Source organism: Melanotaenia boesemani, chromosome 19 (assembly GCF_017639745.1).
Source record: "Melanotaenia boesemani isolate fMelBoe1 chromosome 19, fMelBoe1.pri, whole genome shotgun sequence".
NCBI lineage: Eukaryota > Metazoa > Chordata > Actinopteri > Atheriniformes > Melanotaeniidae > Melanotaenia > Melanotaenia boesemani.
The window spans coordinates 14100128-14120653 of record NC_055700.1 but is presented as its reverse complement, the minus strand read 5'-3'; the positions used below and the strand labels follow the sequence as shown (position 1 = coordinate 14120653).

Genomic DNA, 20526 nt, shown 5'->3' with positions numbered 1-20526 from the left:
TTAGTTAAATATTGACTGATTAAAAAAATATTGTGGCTAATGCATAATTTTTTATCGAGTCCAATTTAAGCAGTAATCATGAGCTGTTTGTCCAAATATGTCTAAAGAAAAGTCAAACCATTTCCACAATTTAGTCAGTCTTTTATAGGCATGTATGAGTCTTCAATGACGGCATTAGACTTCTAAGTCAATCTAAAAATACAGTATGTGCTCAGTGTTTCAATTTAGAAAAGCGAGAAAACCACAATGTTCTTTTAAATATAGCACACTTACTGCAACTGAACAGCGTTTAACATCCCCTATAGCTACACCTGCTTTGGCCTTTAAATGCATCATTTCCCTGTGGGATTAAAAGTTATTTTCATTTCATTTCACTTTTGTTTCCTGAAAAAAAACAAATGCTAATCCTGTTTTCCCCAAATCTACTACTACTAGTAAGGATTGTTGTGTGTTATTTGTATTGACAAACACACAACATAACACATTGTGACAAACAGCAAATGAAAAATGAAAAACCTCAGTACAGATCAAATTCAATCCACAACCTTTATTCAAAATTTGCACCAAAGTTAAAAAAAATATATGAAAACAAACATTGATCTGACTTTCTTTTTAACCTGTATCATTGTGGGACATGCTCTTTTATTTATGGGGAGTGAAAATAACAGCAGATGAACGGAAACATGATCATAAAGATGGAAAGGGTAAATACGGCATTTCATGACTTATTACACATTTTAAAACATGCAAAGAAGTGCACAGGAGGTGACAGACCTGCTGGTAAAAAAAAAAAAGGATGACATGACACCAGATAACAGGGTTTGTAATTAGTCACTCTTTTAGCAAAAAATCAGATTAAAGTGCACCAGCAACTGAGATGCACAAACATTTCACAAACATGTAGACCAGGTTTTAACTGCTGCAGCTCGACTTTTCTGCTGAACTTTCTGTCTTATCGTTTTTTAATCCAAGTACTATTGCTTGTTCTTTTAAACGATGCACATTTCAGAAATTTTCTGACATCTTATTATATTTGTGTGCAAAAGACAAAGATATAAATTAAAGCAGTGGGTGACACTTGTGCAAACAAAAATGCCATTAAAATTCTACCAAATTAAGGTTTTCTTTTCTTTAATTGCTCAATTCAAGTACAACATAGAGCAGTTTGTGAGAACAGCCTTTAAGATCTTTTAACAGAATGTCACCTCAAACACCCAATACACTGCAGGGTTTAAATGTTATAGAAAAACCAATATTTAAAAGGAAAAGATCTTTAGTGAGTTCAATAATTATATTTATCCCACATTAAAATAAATGACTATATTTTCAGTAATATGCATCAATCATACTTTTAGCATTTAGAAGTAATGGAGTATTGATTGTGCAGTAGTGTGTCTGGTGTGCATGTTATTTAAGAGGAAAATAATGCTTCTGGGGAAACTGTGGCCAATGGTGGATGGACAGCAGTGACCTAAAATTCCTTAAATATAGCTCCATGTTGTCCACATATGCAGGCAAGCACATACTCTTGCACACAGATGGACTGCCAAGAACTCAGGATTTGTTCTGTCTGGGAACTAAACCCATCTCTGTTGTACAGAAATTACGTTTAGTTTTCTTTAAAGAATAATAATAATATTAATAAAAAATCCAACAGGCATTCACTGTCCTGAAATTCCTACTGATGTGCCAGGAAATAATTTGACCAAGTTGAATTGTGCAGCTTTGTGCTGCTAATGAAAAAGTTTAAATACATTTCCACATCACACAGGTCCAATAACCGTCAGCTACATAAGCAACATTTTTGTGGTCAGTCAGGCTGTTCTTCTTTTATATAAACTCATCAATAACTCTACATCTAATACATCTGCAACGGATCTTTTCTGGGACACAAAAACAATGGGATATTACATTAATAAAACCAAGGAAGACTACGTTAAATTAAGCTCAGGATTTTTTTTTTTTTCTCTTTTGCTTTTGAACTGTTTTATTATTCTCTGAAAACAGGGTTTAGAAAGATTTTAGACACCAATTAGATATTTTTATCAATAAGAAAAGAAAGATTTCTCTGTTACTGCACTTTGCCCATGATGAGAAAGACGTGATCGGACGATGCCGGCTCTGCAGTACTCTTACATACATTTATATATCAGGTCCAGAGTCTGGCCTGCTCAGACAAAACATCACAGATTAAAAAAAAAAAAAGACAACAACCACCTCTTACAGAAGTTTTAGTAACATCTGTCCTTAGCATTAAGGTGTCAGATCTACTTTCTATCTGTGGTAACTCAGGCATATTCCTCCTTTCAGCACCTCTTCTCTTGGTGCAACATCTCCCCCTTGTGTCCACTCTGAGTCACTTCGCCTTTATCTAATTGAATACACCCAATCACTTCTTCAGGTCACACAACTGTGAGCTCAAGCAAAACTGCTAACTGTAACCACACTGCACATATACATGGAGTGTATATATTTTCATCCCACAGAGGAAAAAGATCAAACCTTCCTCCCCCAGTTCCCTTCCACCTGAAGGCATTTTGCAACCTGACTCAAGGTTTTCCATTCACACTTCCAGCAGATGTGGAGTTCTTGTTGCGGTTCAGCCAGGACGGCAGGAGGCTGCGGTGTTTCGTTGGTCGGGGGTTGGCTTGTGCGAGGCGGACCATACGTGGTGAACGCCATACCTTAATGGTAGAGTCATCGCTGGCAGACAGCAGCAGCTCCTGATCCGCAGGACTGAACGCCACTGAGTTCACCACGTCATCGTGCGCCAGACGGGCTAGACAGATGTTGTAGTGACGGTCCCAGATGTAACCATGCTTGTCCTCTGCTCCACTACAGGAAGGAGAGTGGTTGCACAGGTCAGTGAATCTGTGGTGACAAATAGCCTCTGCTATCTTTCTGTGATATCAGCAATGAAAAGAGTAAAGTGACTATCAAAAAACAGTCAGTGAAACTCAGCCTGAAGTATGCAAAGCATAAAAGGAGAAATCTCAGGCGCTGCATTAGCAGAATTGTTTAATCTTATTTCACACACAACCTGATTAAAGCTTAGACCAAAGGCAGCTTAACATCAGACACTTGGAGATATTCCCTTAATTTCTTTCACATGGATTTCATTTCTGCAATTACCAAACTACAATTTTAGATTTTGAAAGAGAAAAAGACCCACAAACCTTGTGCGGATTTGAAGAAGCGACTATCGTTAGTGCTTTATAATAAACAATATGCTCATTTTTTTTATATAAAAAAATACATAGTCAGAAAATTATACTTCTTAGAAATGTGGAAGTTTTTCAAAGATCTGAAAAGTCTACACAAAGTAAATGCTGTGTCTCCTATTAAATTTCTTATAATCAGTAAATAACTGAGTTATGTGTCCAGTTTCCAGGATAACTGGAAATAAAGAGCCAGAAGCCATTTCAGTTACTGCAGAGAAAGTCCACAAACAAGTTAGGCTGGATGAATAACAGCAACCTACAGTTAAAAGCTTTATTATCGTAACAACTTTGATGTTTCATCTAACATTTCTGTTCTTACAGATGCTATAAAACATTCCGTAAAACAACCTTATAATGAATTCAGGAAGCTGCTCATGTTGACATTTCCGTCTTGTTATTATGACTCAACGCAAAAAAGTTCCAAAAGCCTCTTACACAATAAAAAAAAAACACGTCCCACAAGGAAGTGGAGTCATTTCTGTGGTGTGGGGTAATCTACAAACTCTTTTTTTTTTAAATAAGTGGATCATTTCCATATTATTATTGAAATATATTTTCTTTTGGACTGAAATGGATTCTGCAATGATAGTCATCATGATGATTTCCAGTAGACTAAAGCCGGATTTATACTCGCGTGGCGTCTGCGTGAGGTGGTTAACGCCGTAGCTGACGCTGGTGAGTTTGCTTTCGCATTCGAGCGTAGGGGGTACACGTAGTAAGAATACAGTGGTCCCTCATTAATCGCAGGAGTTGCGTTCTAAAATTAACCCGCAATAGGCGAAATCCGCAAAGTAGTCAGCTTTATTTTTTACAATTATTATAGATGTTTTAAGGCTGAAAAACCCCCCCACTACACACTTCATACACTTTTCTCAGACAAGCATTAACATTTTCACACTTTTCTCTCTTGTTTAAACACCCTTAAAGTTCAAAGCTTCGTAGAAAAATAAGCCCAGTATTGTAGACGCAGAACACAATGTGCTGTAAAAAAACATGCAAAATTGCACTAAAAAAAATCTGCGTAACTGCGAGGCCGTGAAAGGTCAAACCGCGTTATAACGAGGGACCACTGTATTTCTAAAAGTATGCCCTTATGTACAAACAGGTAGACTTTTATACTGCTGTCCATACACAGTCCTCGTATAGAAACAGAAGTGTTACAAAAATAGTGTAACACTGCTTATGGCAAAAAGAAGGCTAATTCATTTATGTATCATCTGAAAATAAGAGTGCCATTTACTGACCTGGCAACAAAGTCTCTGCTGACATCGAGGAAAATGAAGAAGCATTCATCGTTCGGCGTAAAGGCCCGGTGAGCACGCAGACTTCTTCTCTCCTCCCTCAAGCTTTTGAGGTCAATGACATGCAGGTCTATCTCCTCGGCGATGGGAGGTGGAGACATGGGGTCGGAAATAACACATCCTGCTGGCCAAGCTCGGCTATTCACATACAAGTATCTGATCAAAGAGATATGAGAGAGGTTTCAGTGTAAATATCATAACTAATTTGTTTAGTTGGTACATGATCCTACAAAAACACACAACAAGCAGAGTCAGTATTTGTTTAAAGTCTAGCAAAAGATGCTAAGCATTGCTGAAACTTAATTAATTAAAATCCTATCTTTGTATGATGGCAGATTTCATCCAGAACTGTAAGCTTGTTTTATTACATCAGCCTTTACCTGTTTTTTTAAATACAATTAAACTAATTTTGAAGATTTGCTCCCTATTTGGCACAAGGCTTGGCATTCATATATCCAAGCACTGAAACCGTTTTTCTATTCACCACACTTTCTCCCCTGAAATGGGAAAGAGTTTCCCCCTACGTTTCAGATGCTAAGTGAGATAAAGACTAATTGAATTAACTTTTGTGTTAACTTTAAAAGTAATTAAAAGGTTTTAAAGTATAAAAATTAGCGACAAGTTAAAAAAGCATTGTATGTATTTAAGACTTATTTAAGAATTTACCTGTGGTCTGGAGAAAGGCCCATACCAATGATATGGCCATGTATATCTATAACATGGTCCAGGGAATCAAAAAACTCATCTGAGGTACGCTCTTCACCAAGCACAGGACCAGATGTGGTCATCTGGTCAGGCTTTATTCGTTTAATGCCTGGAAAAGAAGAACAACCACATTATGGGAGGTGTCTTGCAGTGTTTCGTCATATCTGTCTGCTGGGTTTTTTGCAGGGCATCTGAAATAATCTCACCTATCTGGTGAGGTGAGTATGTAAGGCTGCCAGTGGTAAAGAGCAAATATGTTTTATCTTCTCCTTCTTCAGACTCAGAGGGTTCAATGAGGCTGGAGTCCGGGGCCTTCGTGTGGGCTCGGCCCATCATCTGAGCCACCTGGTTCTCAATCTCCAGCTCCCTGGAAGCAACATTTTTACGGCTCTAGAAATAAGCAACGGAAGCACAAAAAAAAACAGTCCAATAAAAACCAAGATTAGAAAAATCTAACAAATTACCCAAGTTTCAAACCCAGCTTACATTAATAACATGCTCCAAGTTTGAAATGGTGGGTTGAGGGAGGCGGGTAGAGGGGAAGCTGTGAGTCCTTGCTTCCCTCTGCCACTCGTCTTCTTCCTCCTCTTCACTACCAGAGGTTCCAAGGTCGAAGAGAAGAGGTTGGTGGTGGTGTTCCTCTTTTTGCCTTCTAGCCTGAGATTGAGCCTCATAGTCCAGCAACAAGTCAGGGTTGTCATGTCGACGACAGTGAGCCACCATCACTGTACGAATGGTGCTGGCATTTATGTTTTGGATCTTGAAAAGGCGCTTGACCACATTGACGTTCTCCGATTCAATATCCTGAAGTAAAAAAGAAAATGACACTGTCGCCGATGTTTTCTATTTTTAATTTCTTTATGTTTTCCTTCAGTCTAACCTGGAAGGCTTTGTTAAGCCAGAGCACCGAGCAGGATGTCATGTTACCAATCCAGTGCAGGTTACCAGAGATCAGGTGGGTCTCATTCAGCCAGCAGCCAAACACATCATATGGCTTATTTCTAACCCGCGACAACAGCGTGTAATTATCTGGATCGGTGAATTGAATAGGGACAATAAGAGTCATAAGTGTAATAAACATGCACATAAAACAAAACAGAAAGTCACAGTTGGACAGTTTGCTTTAAATAACAGGGCCAGGAAGCTACAATGAAACACATTCATACTTTAACTACAGTAAATCCCCTGCTATAAGTCTATTCCTTGTGAAATTGTGAGCTATTAAAGAGCTGGGCACAATGACCAGTTTGTAATTGTTTCCTATGACTAAATAGTCAGTTTAGATGAACATTCTACAATATAATCTGTTGTTACAGAACATATTATTTCTTAAGAGTGTGATTTATATTTATCTACATCATCCTTTTTTATGCATATCAGCTGAAGTTTAATTATATGGTCTAACTGCTATAGATAATGTTTACAGTGTAGTGTGGGAAAACAAACTCCTACACATAATTAATATGAAACCTAAAAATAATCTTCTTCACATCAACAGGAAATGACACAATTCTTCCCCTTTTTCTTACCCAGACTAATGACGGCAATTTCCCCAGATGACGAATGGTGTGGACCCAGGTAGACACCAGACACAAGCAGCAGGCTGTCGTCACCATTGAACTGGGAGAACTGGGTATAGCCCCAGTTAAACTGCCGCATGCTGGAGCTGTGCACCAATGAAATATTTCCATCTGGCCGCTCAGTGTCCCATAACTGAACAGAAGAAGAAAAAAGACGGGTTTAGAAATCACTGAGTAGACTATATGAAAGCTACGTGTCTGACATGCAGGAAAAAAATTAAAATGGGAAAAAAATCTGTAAATAATATATGAAGACTCAGAAATGAGGCCAAGTGAACTTTATTAGAATTATTTAAAAGATCTGTCCTGATAACCTAATTTGGAGCCAGTCAAGAATCCTACTGTCACCGACTACAAGACTTGATTATCTTTTTCTAAAATAAAAGTTCTACAGTAAGTTTCTGATCGTACTGCACCCGTCTGATCTTTGATGATTGGTGGGGAGAAACGCCGGGTGGTTCTTTGATTTCATGAAGTAGCATGCAGAGGTCTTTTGTACTTCAAATGAAGTGACCAAATATGGTTCTTCACCCAATAAAGGATGAAAGTGTATTAGAATTGCACAAGCAACACACAAAACTGTCCAGGATTTCTTGTAATTGCAACTAAATGTAAAATTAAATATGTAAATATGACCAACTAGAAGGCTACTTCCCACTTCCTGTCTGGTTAGATTCTCCAATCTGTTATTTTTTGCCTATTTAACTTCTGGCGAGATGAGGTGATAAAAAAATGCTAGCTACTTTCAATCTAGTTGTATTTTTATGGTTATCCTTTGCAGAAAGTTTGTTTTGCCCTGAAATATGTTTGTCAAGAAGGTGTTACAGCTAATCAGAAAAAAAAACATAAAAGCTCTACCATTGAATAACTAACCAAAAACTGAACAGTCACTTCTTGCATGAGCAGAAAGTACTCCTACCTCTACAGTAAGTATCCTTACCTTAACTGTGCAGTCTTTGGAGCAGGAGGAGAACCGGTGACCCCTGTGAGAGAAAGCCAGGTGGAGGACTTGGTCACTGTGCTCTCTTAGTGTCTGGACCTCCACACAGGGGATGCAGTCAAACAAACGTTTGAACTCCCTGTACCACGACACAGCGGCTGCAAGGTAGATTCAGAGTTAATTCAACAAAATGAATATTTGTTAAAACCATTTGTTGAAACAGAAGGTGAACGCCTTTGTGAAACATGTGATTTTAAATATTTACATGGGTGACGAGGTACGGAGCGTGGTATACGGTAGTAGCTGTAGAACAGCTCCCTCCACAGGAACTCATCTCTGGAGACAGCCAGCCACTGTCTACAGGTCAAACCAGCTCTCAGCACGGCATCATGGGGCAGACGCAGGAAGATCTCCAAGACCAAGCTATCCGGCAGAACTGGACCACACTCCATCCTAACATCCTGAGGAAGACATTCACACCACAAGTAGTATAGTATAGAGCCCAAGGTACTTTGGGTTGGTTGGATTAATGTGCATGGAAGTAACATCTATGGTACATAAACTTCTTTCCAAAAAAAAAAAAGGGGGGAAAAAATGTTCTCTTGTTTTTAAATATCTGCCAAGACAAAATCAATGTCAACAGAATGACAACATATTCACCTGACAACATATTACCTAACATATTTAACATACATATAAGGTGTCACTATTTCATTGAATTTCCAAGACATCCTGTAAATAGTTTCAGATAATCTGCCACAAAGACTTAACCTAATTTTAGTCAATATTTCATTGAATTTCTTGATCCTTCAGGGAATTATACTTGCAATAGTTTGTTAAAATTATCAAGCAACAGGTTGGTATTTAGTAGCTGAAGATGCTTAATTATATATCGAAATCACTTGAGACACTGTTATAGAATTAACCCATTCTTATTCCAACTCTTATCCAGGAATCAAATAAAATGCTTTTTATAAGCACATATTTACTGGAGATCAATGCAACCATTTGCATATAAAACATATCAAATTAATTTTAATGTTACATCTAAAAACAAGAAAAAAAAGAAAAAAATATCTACACTACAAAGGTTTTCCAATGGATTTCTATTCATATACAACAATCCCTAATATTTCTTTACATAGCTTTGATAAGCTGGTACAAAAGACTTATCTCCCTTTCCTTTGTCAGAGACATAGATACTCAAGAGTCAGATGTTATGCCTTCACATACCTTTTTTCGTTCAGTTCAGTATTAATAATTACTTTAATCAGAAACAAATCCTCACATTTTTGCAGCTGAAATGTTTGCTGTTGTTGTTAGGAAAAAGGCTATAAATGGATACTGAATTACATAATAATACATTTAATATCATCTATTAAATGAATAGAAAGACATATTTCTTTAGCCACCTACAAATAAATTATATCTATCATCGAAATTTTATGAATTGGGTAGTAATAATTATCATGTAATCCCAATATCATTACTGCATTAAAAACAATAGGCAACCATAATCCCCTTGACTACATCAAAAAAGGTGTGTATATATAATAGTAGAGTGTGACTCATTTATGTATTATTATTATTATTATTACAGAAAATCTTTGCTTAAATCAAATACTTGCTGATTTGCACCTGATTGCAGGTCTAAAGGCATTATACAGTATTTTCTATTCAGTCTATTTAAACTCGAGTAGCAGGTTTCGTTTATTAAAGTTTAGCTTGAAAGCTGGGAACACTGTGCAACAGAAACATCATCAAACCTGTTGAAGTCCATCTGTGCTGGTTTTATAGTAGCAATATATTTTGTGATTTAGTGACAGTAATTAAAAGAAAAGGCTGAATTATTCCCTTTTTCTTATGCATTGGGTCATATTAGTAATTACAAAAAAATGATTATGGAGACAGTATTTTATAACACTGAATTTCAGTCAACCCTGCTGACTGTAGCCTGACAGCTGTTTCAATGCATTGACCTGCACAAGAGATGTTGTAGACTTTGTTCTTATACTTCACTTGTTAGTTAATAAAGAACTGTAAGTGAAAATTCAAGCTACTGGATTAGCTGTACAATTATAGATCAGGTGGTCGCGGCTGGAAAAGAGCCATGATGCATTTCCTCCACAACAAACTGAAACCCTAAAAAACATTCAATCGATCCCATTTGAAGTAGTTATTTAAAAATGAATAATTACACTATTGATATTATAAGTAAATTAACTGTACTTTGCTTTGATGTGTGTACTGCTGTACGAAGATCACCAAACATGGACATTTTTGTTGCTGTTCGAAAAAAGTTACCATTTTTATTCAAATCGAACCAGTGTAGATCCCTACATACAAAATACTCTGTATATATTAGGAGATATGGTCAAGTTTTTGATGCCTGTTAACCAAAATTTCGATCTTACTTCACAGCTAAGGAGACATATCTATCAAGCTAGCGTTAAGCTAGCGTTAAGCTAGCTACGTTGTTAACAAGCCAGCTAGCTGTTAGCTGACATTTGTTTTCAACTTTTAGCGTACAACATTTTCATTAGACAATACGCTGCTGCTCCTATTAGCAAATGCTGTCCTTACACGAGCTAATCAGTTTGGTCTCATGTAAAGTCGCTGACATAAACTGTTACCCACCTGCTGGATCAAAGTAGATTGGAGAGAAAAAAATCTAGCGGCTAGCCAGCGTTAAAGCTAGCCACAGAAAAATGACAACAATTCTCAATCAACGGTGAATCAGCTAGACCCAACTAACAGATGCCAAAATCCTCGCTAGAGCATATTAATCGATTCAGCACGTCTTGTGTTGGATCGGAAAATGTAATTTTTACTTTATTTTACTTACATACAATTACCGGATGCAAGATTTTGTCAGTTAAATGTTTAATATATTTATATAACTAGAATTTACATACATTATATGGTGTAAAAGTACACCACGAAATACTGATTTTAAATTATTTTTAAATAACATTAAATAATAGTAAATTATAAGATCTGACAACAGAAAACCATGACAACTGAGTTAATTAACCTTACTAATCTACAAAATATCAATTAATAACTTTTAGATACAATACTGTTGTATTGTAAGGTTAGGTTAAGCTTGGGATCAAGCAAGTAGTGCCTGTGGTTAAGGTTAGTCAGTTAGTGTAATGTTTACTGAAGTGACATGAACATGTCAAACAACCCAAATATACAAACGGCCAACATGATAGTTACAATAATCAACAAAAGATTTAAAAAAGGGGGAAGAAAATGAAAACAAGGACAACTAATAGTTATCTATATGAGGAAGCAAGAACAGCTTTATGCTCAATATAACAATTAGTCATGTTGAATTATCAACTCAAAATAACCCTTTTATTAATTTCATGTTTTCATTTTTGAAGTAGAACAATCAAGATAGGACATGTGTGCTTGCAACAGTAGACGTTTGTGCAAGTGTGCGTGCATGTGTGTGTGTGTGTGTGTGTGTGTGTGTGTGTGTGTGCAGCTCTTGGTTTCAGCAACCTCATCCAGAGGACTGCAAGAGCTTATGTGACAAGCTGCTGTGTCACTGGCTTCTTCCAGAAGTGTATCAACAACCACTGAGCAGAGCTGCAGTATCAGATTAAACCAAAGAGAAACATTTTAAACAAGGAACTATGCTGTGACTGATATTTTCAGGTAAGCATTAAAACTTTGTGATTTTGCTTTAAACACATTATTTTATACCGAACACCTTTTATTTTAAAAAAATTAACAAAGGAAGAATTGTAACATGTATTGCATGGTACTCTCTTTGTTGTAACTGTTTATATGAATAAACACTGAAAACATAAATGCAATTTATGCAAAGTAGTGTGATGAACCTGATAGAGTTGGGATCAGGTTACCTGATACATTACCACAGCAGAAATGGCTAAGAGCCAACAGTGTGGCTAATATAACAAATAGACAACCCCTGTCTTTCCTCAGCACTGCACTATGCAACTAACTGGATATTTTCCTGCTGTGGTCCTTCTGTGACGGATGGGGCATCTACAGGATACCAGTGTAAAGGTGCACCTCACTGTGTGAAACTATACCATTTTCATATTTATGATCTACAGAGTTCTCATGAAAAAGCTGTTTTGTTTTCCCCATCTGTGCAGGGCAGACAGTGTGGACAGTCCAGAGTGATGAAAAACTATCCAGTCAGAATCTGTCATAATAGTTCTCCACGGGGTGAACTGAAAAGATGGCCACATTTATCTACCTGCTGTGAAGTTGATCCATCTTCAGCATAACAATGTTTGCTTCTGTGATGTGCTGTACTTGTTATAATGACGACTTGTCTGAAAGCTCCTTGTTAGGAAGCTGGATAATGTCTGACAGCTGACAAGCATACACCATGGGCTCTGTTGGGTTCAATGTTCACTTATATGGTAAAATGTAATGTGGTGAACCAAACATGTGTAATTAAATTTGGAAAAAGACAAAGTCCCTTTCCCTTTACTTTAAAATAGTCTTAATTTTGATCTCAGCTATACTTGTGCAAAGTCATGTGTATTTACATTTGTTTATTTTACATTCATTTTATTATATGTAATATTTTGTTCACATACAATTTGATCATGTCATTGACAAAATCTGCCCTCAACGGGGCTCACTCATTGTCATAAAGGTTAAAAGAAAATCAGCCACATTGTAGCAGCAGTCATCTTTTCTAGAACTTTTTTACAGACCCCGTGTTTTTATACTCACTCTCAGATATAACTTTCTGTTCAAGTCAATGTTTTTTTTTTTTTTTTTTATATCAGAAAAAGACAAGCACACTTAATATGTGTTGACTCTTGAGATCAGGGCTCTCCAACTCCAGTCCTCAAGAGCTACTGTCCTGCAGGTTTTGGATTCTACCCTGATGCAACACATCTGACTCAAATCACTGGGCCATTAACAGGCTTGTACAGAGGTGTGTTGTAGTAGGAAACATCTAAAACCTGCAGGACAGTAGCTCACAAGGACCACAGTTGGAGACCTCTGCTTTAGACTTTGTCAAAGTTAAAAACCCTCATGGCTGTGGACCACTTAACTAACAAACTGTTATACTGTCCAGAACACCTTTCTGATATTCATGTTTAGGGGCTGAGAATTTTTGGCTTCCATATTCAATGTCACTACACAAAAACGGGTTTAGTCTGTTTTATCCTTATAAGAAATTCTCTGGAAATTCCTGGACTGGAGGTAAATACTTTGTAGCCTGAAGGTGAGTCTTTCATCAGAGGCAGAACCATTGTTTTCTGGTCAGGATGTGATCAAATCATGAAATCATAAGTGGAAACACTGATTGGCATAACTGAAATCTTGTATATCATATCATTTATTTAGGATAGAAGAAAGCACAAACGTATTTACATTTACATGTACAATTATACAAATACACAATTCTTCAAAGTACCCACTATGTACAAATTTAAAGTGACAATTTCAGATTACAGTGTGGAATGATGCAGCTGCAACAATGTGGTCTCCTCCTTTTTATCCACAGACTGAACAGATCTTTTACTGAGGATAATTTCCACCTGAGCTGATGAGAACAACATAAAGAGAAACACTGCTTTGAAAAAGCTGAGCAGATTTGCTTGAGCTCCCAAAATACATAGCACAATACATTTTTATGTTGTTTTGACCACAGGACACCCAGAGGAACAAAAAAAATAAACTTTCCTCCATGCATGAATGAGGCCTTGCTTCTTGAGAGCACCCTTTAATCCTCCACTACAACTTTAAATCTAAAGTGCAACGTTCCACGCAACAGTCTTTCTATTAGTCTGTCATCATAGCACCATAGTAGGGATGTGATGCACCAGGGGCATCTGGTGGGGCATGGCTGTCAGCTGCGGCGGAGGAGGGGACACTTGGGGAGGAGCGTCGGTGCCAGTCGCCACCGGTTTGTGTCGGGCGCTCTTCTGGTGCGCCCTGAGCCCCGCCAGCTGGGAGTAGGCGCTCTGACAGACGTGGCACTTGTAGGGCCGCTCGCCGGTGTGCAGGCGGACGTGGTTGCGCAACGTGGACGACTGGCTGAAGCGGCGATTACAGAAGCGGCAGACGAAGGGCTTGTCCAGGGTGTGGATGCGCATGTGGGAACGCAGGTTGCTGCGAGAGTTGAAGCCACGGTGGCAGATTACGCAGCGCATCCGACCAGTGCTGGAGGAGGAGGAGGTGGAGGAGGAAGAGGAGGAGGTGGGGGAGCATGTAGATGTTCCCTCACTGGAATGAGAATCATCTAGCAGGGGAAACAGGGGCATGCTGTGTTAATACCCTCTCAATTCAAGTTGAACTCAGATAAATTTAGTTATTCAGACGTTTACTTGTCTGATTTCACAGTGAGATTTTTTTTCAACCATTTCTTTCAATTCGTCTTAATTTTACTCACCAGTTCTACTCTTCTTCTGGTGTTCATCTTCAGTTCCAGGCACTCCAGGTATTCCCAGGAATGTGTTATGAGTGTTTCCATACCAAACAAGAAGTTCCTGGTCTGGTGGGATGGTCTGAAGGAAGAAGAAATGAGAAAATGTAGTTTAAGATGATATTTTAATGTGACTAGACGCTTATTTATTATTTGTTACATTTAACACTTCTAAGTAAAGTTTAATCATAAAGGTTTATCACCAACTAAGACACAGAACCCACAAATCTTGATGGCAGTGTAAAGTACAATAAGCATTAATCTAAATGAGATTTTGGGTCTAGTATGTCCGTTTGCTTTCAGTATGAAAAAAGAGGTTAAAAAAGTCTATGACCTGCAACTTGTAACTTGTGACTGATTGAAGTCAGCCTGTATATTTCTCCCTATCAACAGCAGGCGGCGGTGTTTTACAGATTATCTACATGTTTTGAAGTTTAAAAAGAGAAGCCCATATTCAAGTTGCGGGCAAAAACACTGTTCTCACCTCCACAGCTTTGTAGAAGATGCTGCTTCCTATCTGCACCACCTCCAGGTTCTGCTCCTGTTCGTTTCGGGCGCATTTAATGTAGGTCATCCAGCTGCGCTGGTCCTCCTGACTGGCATCGATGAAATAACGCACTGTGCCATCTTCATTGAACACCTGAGCGTAAAGAAAGCAAAATAATTATAAGCACACGATAAACTTCCATAGCACTCCTCGTATTTTCGGGCTTCAGGTTGAACAAATAAACTCCGTCATAAACTCTGCTTACCTCCCACATGAGGTTGTTGTTCTTGAACAGATCCACGTGTTCGGGGGACAAAAGTCTCCCTGTGAACGGGCCCATCTCGGTTCCTGCTTTGATCCAGGTCTTTGAGAAGATGCCCAGGCCTTCTCCAGGGATGGAGCTTTGGGCGATGATTACCTCAGTGGGCAGCACCAGACTGGACAGTTTCTGCACCTCTGCAAATGTGAGGAATGAAAATGAGCACGAAATTTACAGGCTATACATACACATATACAGATATATATATATATATATATATATATATATATATATATATATATATATATATATATATATATATATATATATATATATATATATATATATGCGCTGTGGAACATATAGAGCATAAAACTGCACATTGACGTGCTTCAGATAAAAGTAAAAGTTTGTGATAATGTGATGTTCAGCAGGCTGAGTGGACGTTAAAGGGTCTCATGAAATAAGATTGCTTGAAAAGTCCTGGAAGCCAATGAAGTGAATCTTATTTTAGTCACGAAATATTAAGCTTACACCTTATCCTCTGTTTAATTCGATTATCTGCCTGAATTGAAAGTTTTTGTTGTGCAAAATCCCCTCGGAAAGCATTTTCATTTGCAGGAAAAAAGGGAGGGGGAATAAAGAAAAAGGTGCTTCTTTAATGTCAAAATCAAAGATTTTTTTAAAAAGATTCAGGCTGCGAAAAAGGCCAGCCGAATAGGGGTTAAATGGTCCTCTATTGCTAAGGGTCCAGCAATTTGTCATGCTTCAGATGTGATATTCATTAAAGTTTACTGGAAAAGGAACGACTAATTCCAAATTCATTATCCTTTTAAGAACTTTGTAGCAATAAATTTGCGCTGAATGAAACCAGGACTTGTTTAAAAGACTGAGGAATTTCTGCAACAAAAAAATGGAAAGGCGATTAGATGGTTGACATGCAATGAATAGCATTAGATTTGGCCTTCACGGTGCATTATGTGAGGAACAGCAAATCTTTTAAGGAGAGAGAAAGAGAAAAGCTCCCGAGCCCCATAGCTGCCAAGAGAGGAAAAGAGACTGTCCGGAGATTGATGAATGCGGGATAAAAACCCGAGACATCTCAAAGAAAAGAAACCTTTCTCTCCGCGAGGTTTAAGTGGAAACTTTCCCAGGTCAAGCACAAAGTTAACCAAATGAATTTAATGCTCTGCGTCTTTCAATCAGCGCCAGTTACACGCCTAACAAGCCTCCAAACGCATGGTCTCATAGCTCTGGAAGGGTTAATGCGTTAAATGGATCGAAATAAAATTAGCAAAAAAAGAGAGGGAAAAACAAATAAAGTCGCCCATGAAGCAAATGCTTAAACATGATTCATATTTCTGAGATATTGTTAAAATTATTTTTTATTGAGAAAGCAGAGAGAAAAATAATAGTGAAAAGTTAAGAAAGGGAAATTATCGGTAATTAGCTGTAATATATAAGTTGTAATATTTTCCCTGAATCAGAATGCAATAAAATAATAACTTCTGTAATTATAGTAAAATTATTATTAAACAAATGTTTAATGTTTAAAGTTGCATACAGAACTTAAATCAGATAATTCAATCATAAATAAAACTGCAAACAAATTCCATGCACGCACCAACTAGTCTGCACTAGAAGATTAAATTTACGCACAGCTGTCCTAAAGTTAACGAGGAGTTTAGCCTACCTCCAGCGAAGGATTGGGCCAAGACTTCGGCTGTGAAAGCGGTCTTGGGGCTGCTGCCGCTCTGCCGCTCCTCCGCCAGGTGCTCTCCCAGCACGTTCCTCCACCTGCCGTACAGGAAGCTGTGCAGGATGTCCGACGTGATCACGTCCGACAGCGAACGACTGGGGCACTTAAATCCAGACTTGAGAGCCAAAGCGTCAGCAGGTAACACGGAGCCCATGTTGCTGGAAGTGAAGCTAGAAGTGGTGCGGCTGCAAGTGACACACAGAGCTGGTCTTCAGTTCCGTCCTTCTGCTCCAAGCTCTGCGCGTAAAGCTGCCCTGTCTGGCTTTGAGTGTCTCTTTATATAAGTGGCTGGTGTGACCCCTGTCTAATTACTTATTAATGACACACCCCTCACCGTGTGGACCTGCCTGCTGCACTACAACACACAAGCAGACGTATTAAAAACTCAGCAGAGGGGGCGCAAAACTTTTCTTTATTATTTCCTAAATTAAAGTTTTGACGCAGAGCTACATGCTTGGATAAAATTGCAATAAAGATATTTTAAATGATTTTCTTATATATATATAAAAAGAATATATTAAAAACCAAACGTTCTTAAAAGTCTTAAAAGAAAAAAATTATTTCCAAATTAATGATATAGGCTTCGCGCTGTGGCTTGTTTATGAGAACTGAAGGAACTAATGATGCAACAGGATGTGAAAAAGAGGCAGAACAAACAAAAAGAAAAGAAATCGTTGCTGTCAGTTAAGATGATAAGTTGCATTTTCTGTGCGCAGAAGTGGGTCAGCGAGTCTGGGAGTTGTTCGTGCTTTTTTTTCTCAGGCATTTCGTATTCATGCGTTGGTAATATTAATTTTTTGAGAAGAGTTAGCGCGGGAATAACAAGAATGGAAACAAGCTTCTTTTTTCCCTTTTTTTCCCTTTTTTATTCTCCAACATTGTTCACATGCAAAAAATGCAAAGCTGCTTTGACGTGGTGCACTTTTTCAAGCCCTTGTTGAGGTAAGCGGTTTAATATTCATGGATGTTCAGAGCCCCCTCGGTATTGTGCCAACGTTTAGATGAGTATATATGGCCCCCTTTCTTCTCTATAGCCGCAGTCCTCTGTGTTTTTTCCTCTCTTGCCTATTTTTCGGGCTTGATGGACTGGGGCTAAATGGGCAGTTTTCCTTCTTTTCCAGCAGAGAGGACATCTTTATTCCATCCCCGGCTCACAGGTTTCCCATTCAGCTCCCCTCCAAGTAATGTCAGGGCCCTGAAAAGTGCTGCAAATCAATCTTTCATGGTGTTTTGAGGGCAATTTGACATCCATGCACTCTTCTTTTCACTCCAACATCTACAAGGGGGATTGTCCGAAAAAAAAGGCCAAGTTGTGCTCTCTGTCTTTTTTTCTGCACAAATATGGACTGTGGCAAAGTAATGGGAAAGAAGATATGGCAAGTAAATACAATAGCGGAGAGTTTTTTGAGAAGCAGAGATAGTGAAAAGGCAAGGTGAGTGACAGAGCACGAAAAAAGATTACTGTGAAACAGCTGCTTTTTATGAGCGGGCCCCTCCTACGTTTGTCTCCTTTTCCCAGATGAAATTTCTCTGCTCTTTCAATGGGATTCTTTCTCATCTAGATTGATTTACATTTATAGCATTCAACGCACAAATCCGACGGTAAATGGCGGGGACAGGGGGTGGGCCGCTTCTTTATTAAAGAGGAATTAAATGAATTGAATTGGGGTAACGCATGGATTTGATTTGCTTATTTATGCATTAACCTATGGCATTATTTGGAGCTGGTAAAGCCGCGGGCATGTCAGCAATAGCAAATCATCCTGCTTAGCTCTCCCATTGTAAGACAATTTAAGCTATTATTCTGTCCATTTAAACCTTATCAATTTAATGTGGATGATTGACAATTATTGCACAAAGAATACGGTAATTGTTTGATTTCAAAGAGCTGGTGGGAAACCTATTAAAGAAAAGCATTTGTTTGTGGATAAATAACAGAGTTTTACGCTTATCATGGAAGAAAGCAAAAAGCCTGGAGAAAAATAAAAAGAACAGACTTTACATATTTAAACTTTAATGATAATTTCAAAATAAAGGTGGGGTTGTGAAAATATAGAGCAATGTTACATTTATAGTTTGCATTTTCTGAAACAAAAAATAGTCAAGAAAGATTATTTTCAAAGACACATAAAAGGACTTTAAGGCCTGGTGCGGGGAAACACACACACACACACACCTACTGCGCCCGTCCGAGCAGCGGGGAGAAAGGAGCGCAGAGTCTCTGGGGATCCTCCGCAGTGTCATTAAAAACAGATTAAGGTAGCTGCCACAGTGTGCTGGATACTCAGGATCGGCTTATCTATTGCAAAGGTGAGAGCGGTGCGGACCCTCATCTCCCTAAAGAGCCCATTTTCTATCCCCCTCCTTCTCCCCTTCTCCTCCCCTCTGTTGATGGACGGGACAGGGGGAGTCAGGACACCTGCTGGACGTGGAGGAGGTGGAAGTGCGCCTTCATTAAAAGGAAAACGGCTTTCAAATGGTACATCAAAATATAAAATTCTTTATTGGAAAATCAGTTGTTAAGAAGTGGGAGTTTTGCTTCTGGGGGAGTAAATTTCTACACGGTGGCAAGTGTTCATTTTTATAGCATCGTGTTTCTCTAACTCTGAGGAAGTTAATGTTACAGTGAACAAAGTAATTCTAATGCGCTCAGTTTAAAACGAAAAGAAATAATAATAATAAAAAACAAACTAAACAAAAAAAAAAAAAACATATATAGCCAATATCAAAATAAATAAATAAAAGTCTGTTTTTCCTATTTTAGTTGCAGTAAAACCACACAAGTAGTCAGATGTGGACAATTTCTTTTAAATTTATTGCACGACTGCCCTGAACTTTAGCTAATCCAGATATCTCCTTCCTTAAGCAACACGTTATATCTTACAGGTTAATAAAATTCATTTGAGTAAAAAAGTTGCTTGAAATCCAACTAGAGAAAATGGCCTCTATGCCTTAATTATTGCGGTAAATTAATATATGACATGAAACTAGTATGAAAACGGTTTAAAATGATTTGATTTGCTATGATTTCCTTAAGTGATAAAATACAAAGTAAAACACATTTGATTTATGATTTGTTTCAACAGAAAAGAGAGAATCACTATTACCGCGATTGATATTCAGATGCGTAATCTTGGATTTACCTCGTTATTGCACGTGCTGACCCAGAAGTTCAAATTCAAATAAAACCAAAAAACCAGAGAAAGAAAAGTTAACAGCGGGAGAAGGTTGCCACATCCAGATAACGCGTTTTCATCTCTTTTATGTCTTCCTGTGTTTTGCACCTGGTGGTGGTCATCACGTTAATGGGCTTTACAAAACTTTATACATGTCACCCCTCATTATTTTACCATCTTTGCAATACATAAATGAGCCCTCTTCTAAAGATCCAGCACACTGCGGCATGAATGATCAGATTTGAAGGATAATGTGTATAAGAATGGGCTACAATGACAACAATAATGGCTCTAACACTCAACTAAATGAAACAGCTAAAATATGAAGACAGCCACAAAAGACCAGCAGGTATGATGTGTCCGCAGGGACGACACTTTTTAGGAGGAATAGGATCAAAATCAAGGGTTGGATTTGGAAGCAGCTGCACAGCATCAAAGCAGAGGCTGGTACGGGGCCATGCAGGATCCACTGTGGCAGCAGCCACCCTGCTGAGGGCAAAGATGTGCAATGACAAAGCTAGAGGGGCTCTGATGGAGGGGGTTGGAGGGGAACATCTCAGTGGACAGGAGCCTGAGGGCTGTGGACATTTAATACTTATGAGGGGAAGGGTGCAGGAATCATGAGGGTGAAATGGGAAGCAAAGTTCAAGACTGAGAAACAATAT

General features: G+C 38.3%; 2 protein-coding genes and 1 long non-coding RNA gene across 3 annotated transcripts; 1 reads left to right on the top strand and 2 right to left on the bottom strand.

Moving 5' to 3' along the window:
* Positions 1 to 527: 527 nt before the first annotated feature.
* On the bottom strand, positions 528 to 10475 carry fbxw5 (F-box and WD repeat domain containing 5). Its single transcript, XM_041970519.1, has 10 exons — positions 10385 to 10475; positions 8013 to 8208; positions 7748 to 7905; positions 6757 to 6940; positions 6108 to 6256; positions 5714 to 6031; positions 5434 to 5617; positions 5189 to 5336; positions 4466 to 4678; positions 528 to 2835 (listed from the first exon to the last, which is right to left on the bottom strand). Exons 2-10 carry the CDS (start codon positions 8197 to 8199, stop codon positions 2550 to 2552), a joined length of 1827 nt encoding a protein of 608 aa, XP_041826453.1. The 5' UTR covers positions 8200 to 8208; positions 10385 to 10475; the 3' UTR covers positions 528 to 2549.
* Positions 10476 to 11295: 820 nt separating this feature from the next.
* Positions 11296 to 12176, top strand: LOC121630322. Its single transcript, XR_006008512.1, has 3 exons — positions 11296 to 11416; positions 11708 to 11791; positions 11884 to 12176. It is a non-coding gene; the product is annotated as an uncharacterized LOC121630322 (long non-coding RNA).
* A 967-nt stretch (positions 12177 to 13143) lies between these two features.
* Positions 13144 to 16914, bottom strand: LOC121630303 (PR domain zinc finger protein 12-like). Its single transcript, XM_041970537.1, has 5 exons — positions 16620 to 16914; positions 14933 to 15123; positions 14665 to 14820; positions 14148 to 14262; positions 13144 to 13997 (listed from the first exon to the last, which is right to left on the bottom strand). Exons 1-5 carry the CDS (start codon positions 16837 to 16839, stop codon positions 13549 to 13551), a joined length of 1131 nt encoding a protein of 376 aa, XP_041826471.1. The 5' UTR covers positions 16840 to 16914; the 3' UTR covers positions 13144 to 13548.
* Positions 16915 to 20526: the final 3612 nt, after the last annotated feature.

Coding starts and splice junctions, on each gene's coding strand:
- fbxw5 (XM_041970519.1), bottom strand. CDS start 8,199: ATGGAGTGTGGTCCAGTTCTGCCGGATAGCTTGGTCTTGGAGATCTTC. Junction 7,906..8,012: donor CTCCGTACCTCGTCACCCAT/GTAAATATTTAA, acceptor TCTACCTTGCAG/CCGCTGTGTCGTGGTACAGG. Junction 5,618..5,713: donor ACTTGGAGCATGTTATTAAT/GTAAGCTGGGTT, acceptor GCTTATTTCTAG/AGCCGTAAAAATGTTGCTTC.
- LOC121630303 (XM_041970537.1), bottom strand. CDS start 16,839: ATGGGCTCCGTGTTACCTGCTGACGCTTTGGCTCTCAAGTCTGGATTT. Junction 15,124..16,619: donor GGCCCAATCCTTCGCTGGAG/GTAGGCTAAACT, acceptor TCACATTTGCAG/AGGTGCAGAAACTGTCCAGT. Junction 14,821..14,932: donor ACAACAACCTCATGTGGGAG/GTAAGCAGAGTT, acceptor CTTTACGCTCAG/GTGTTCAATGAAGATGGCAC.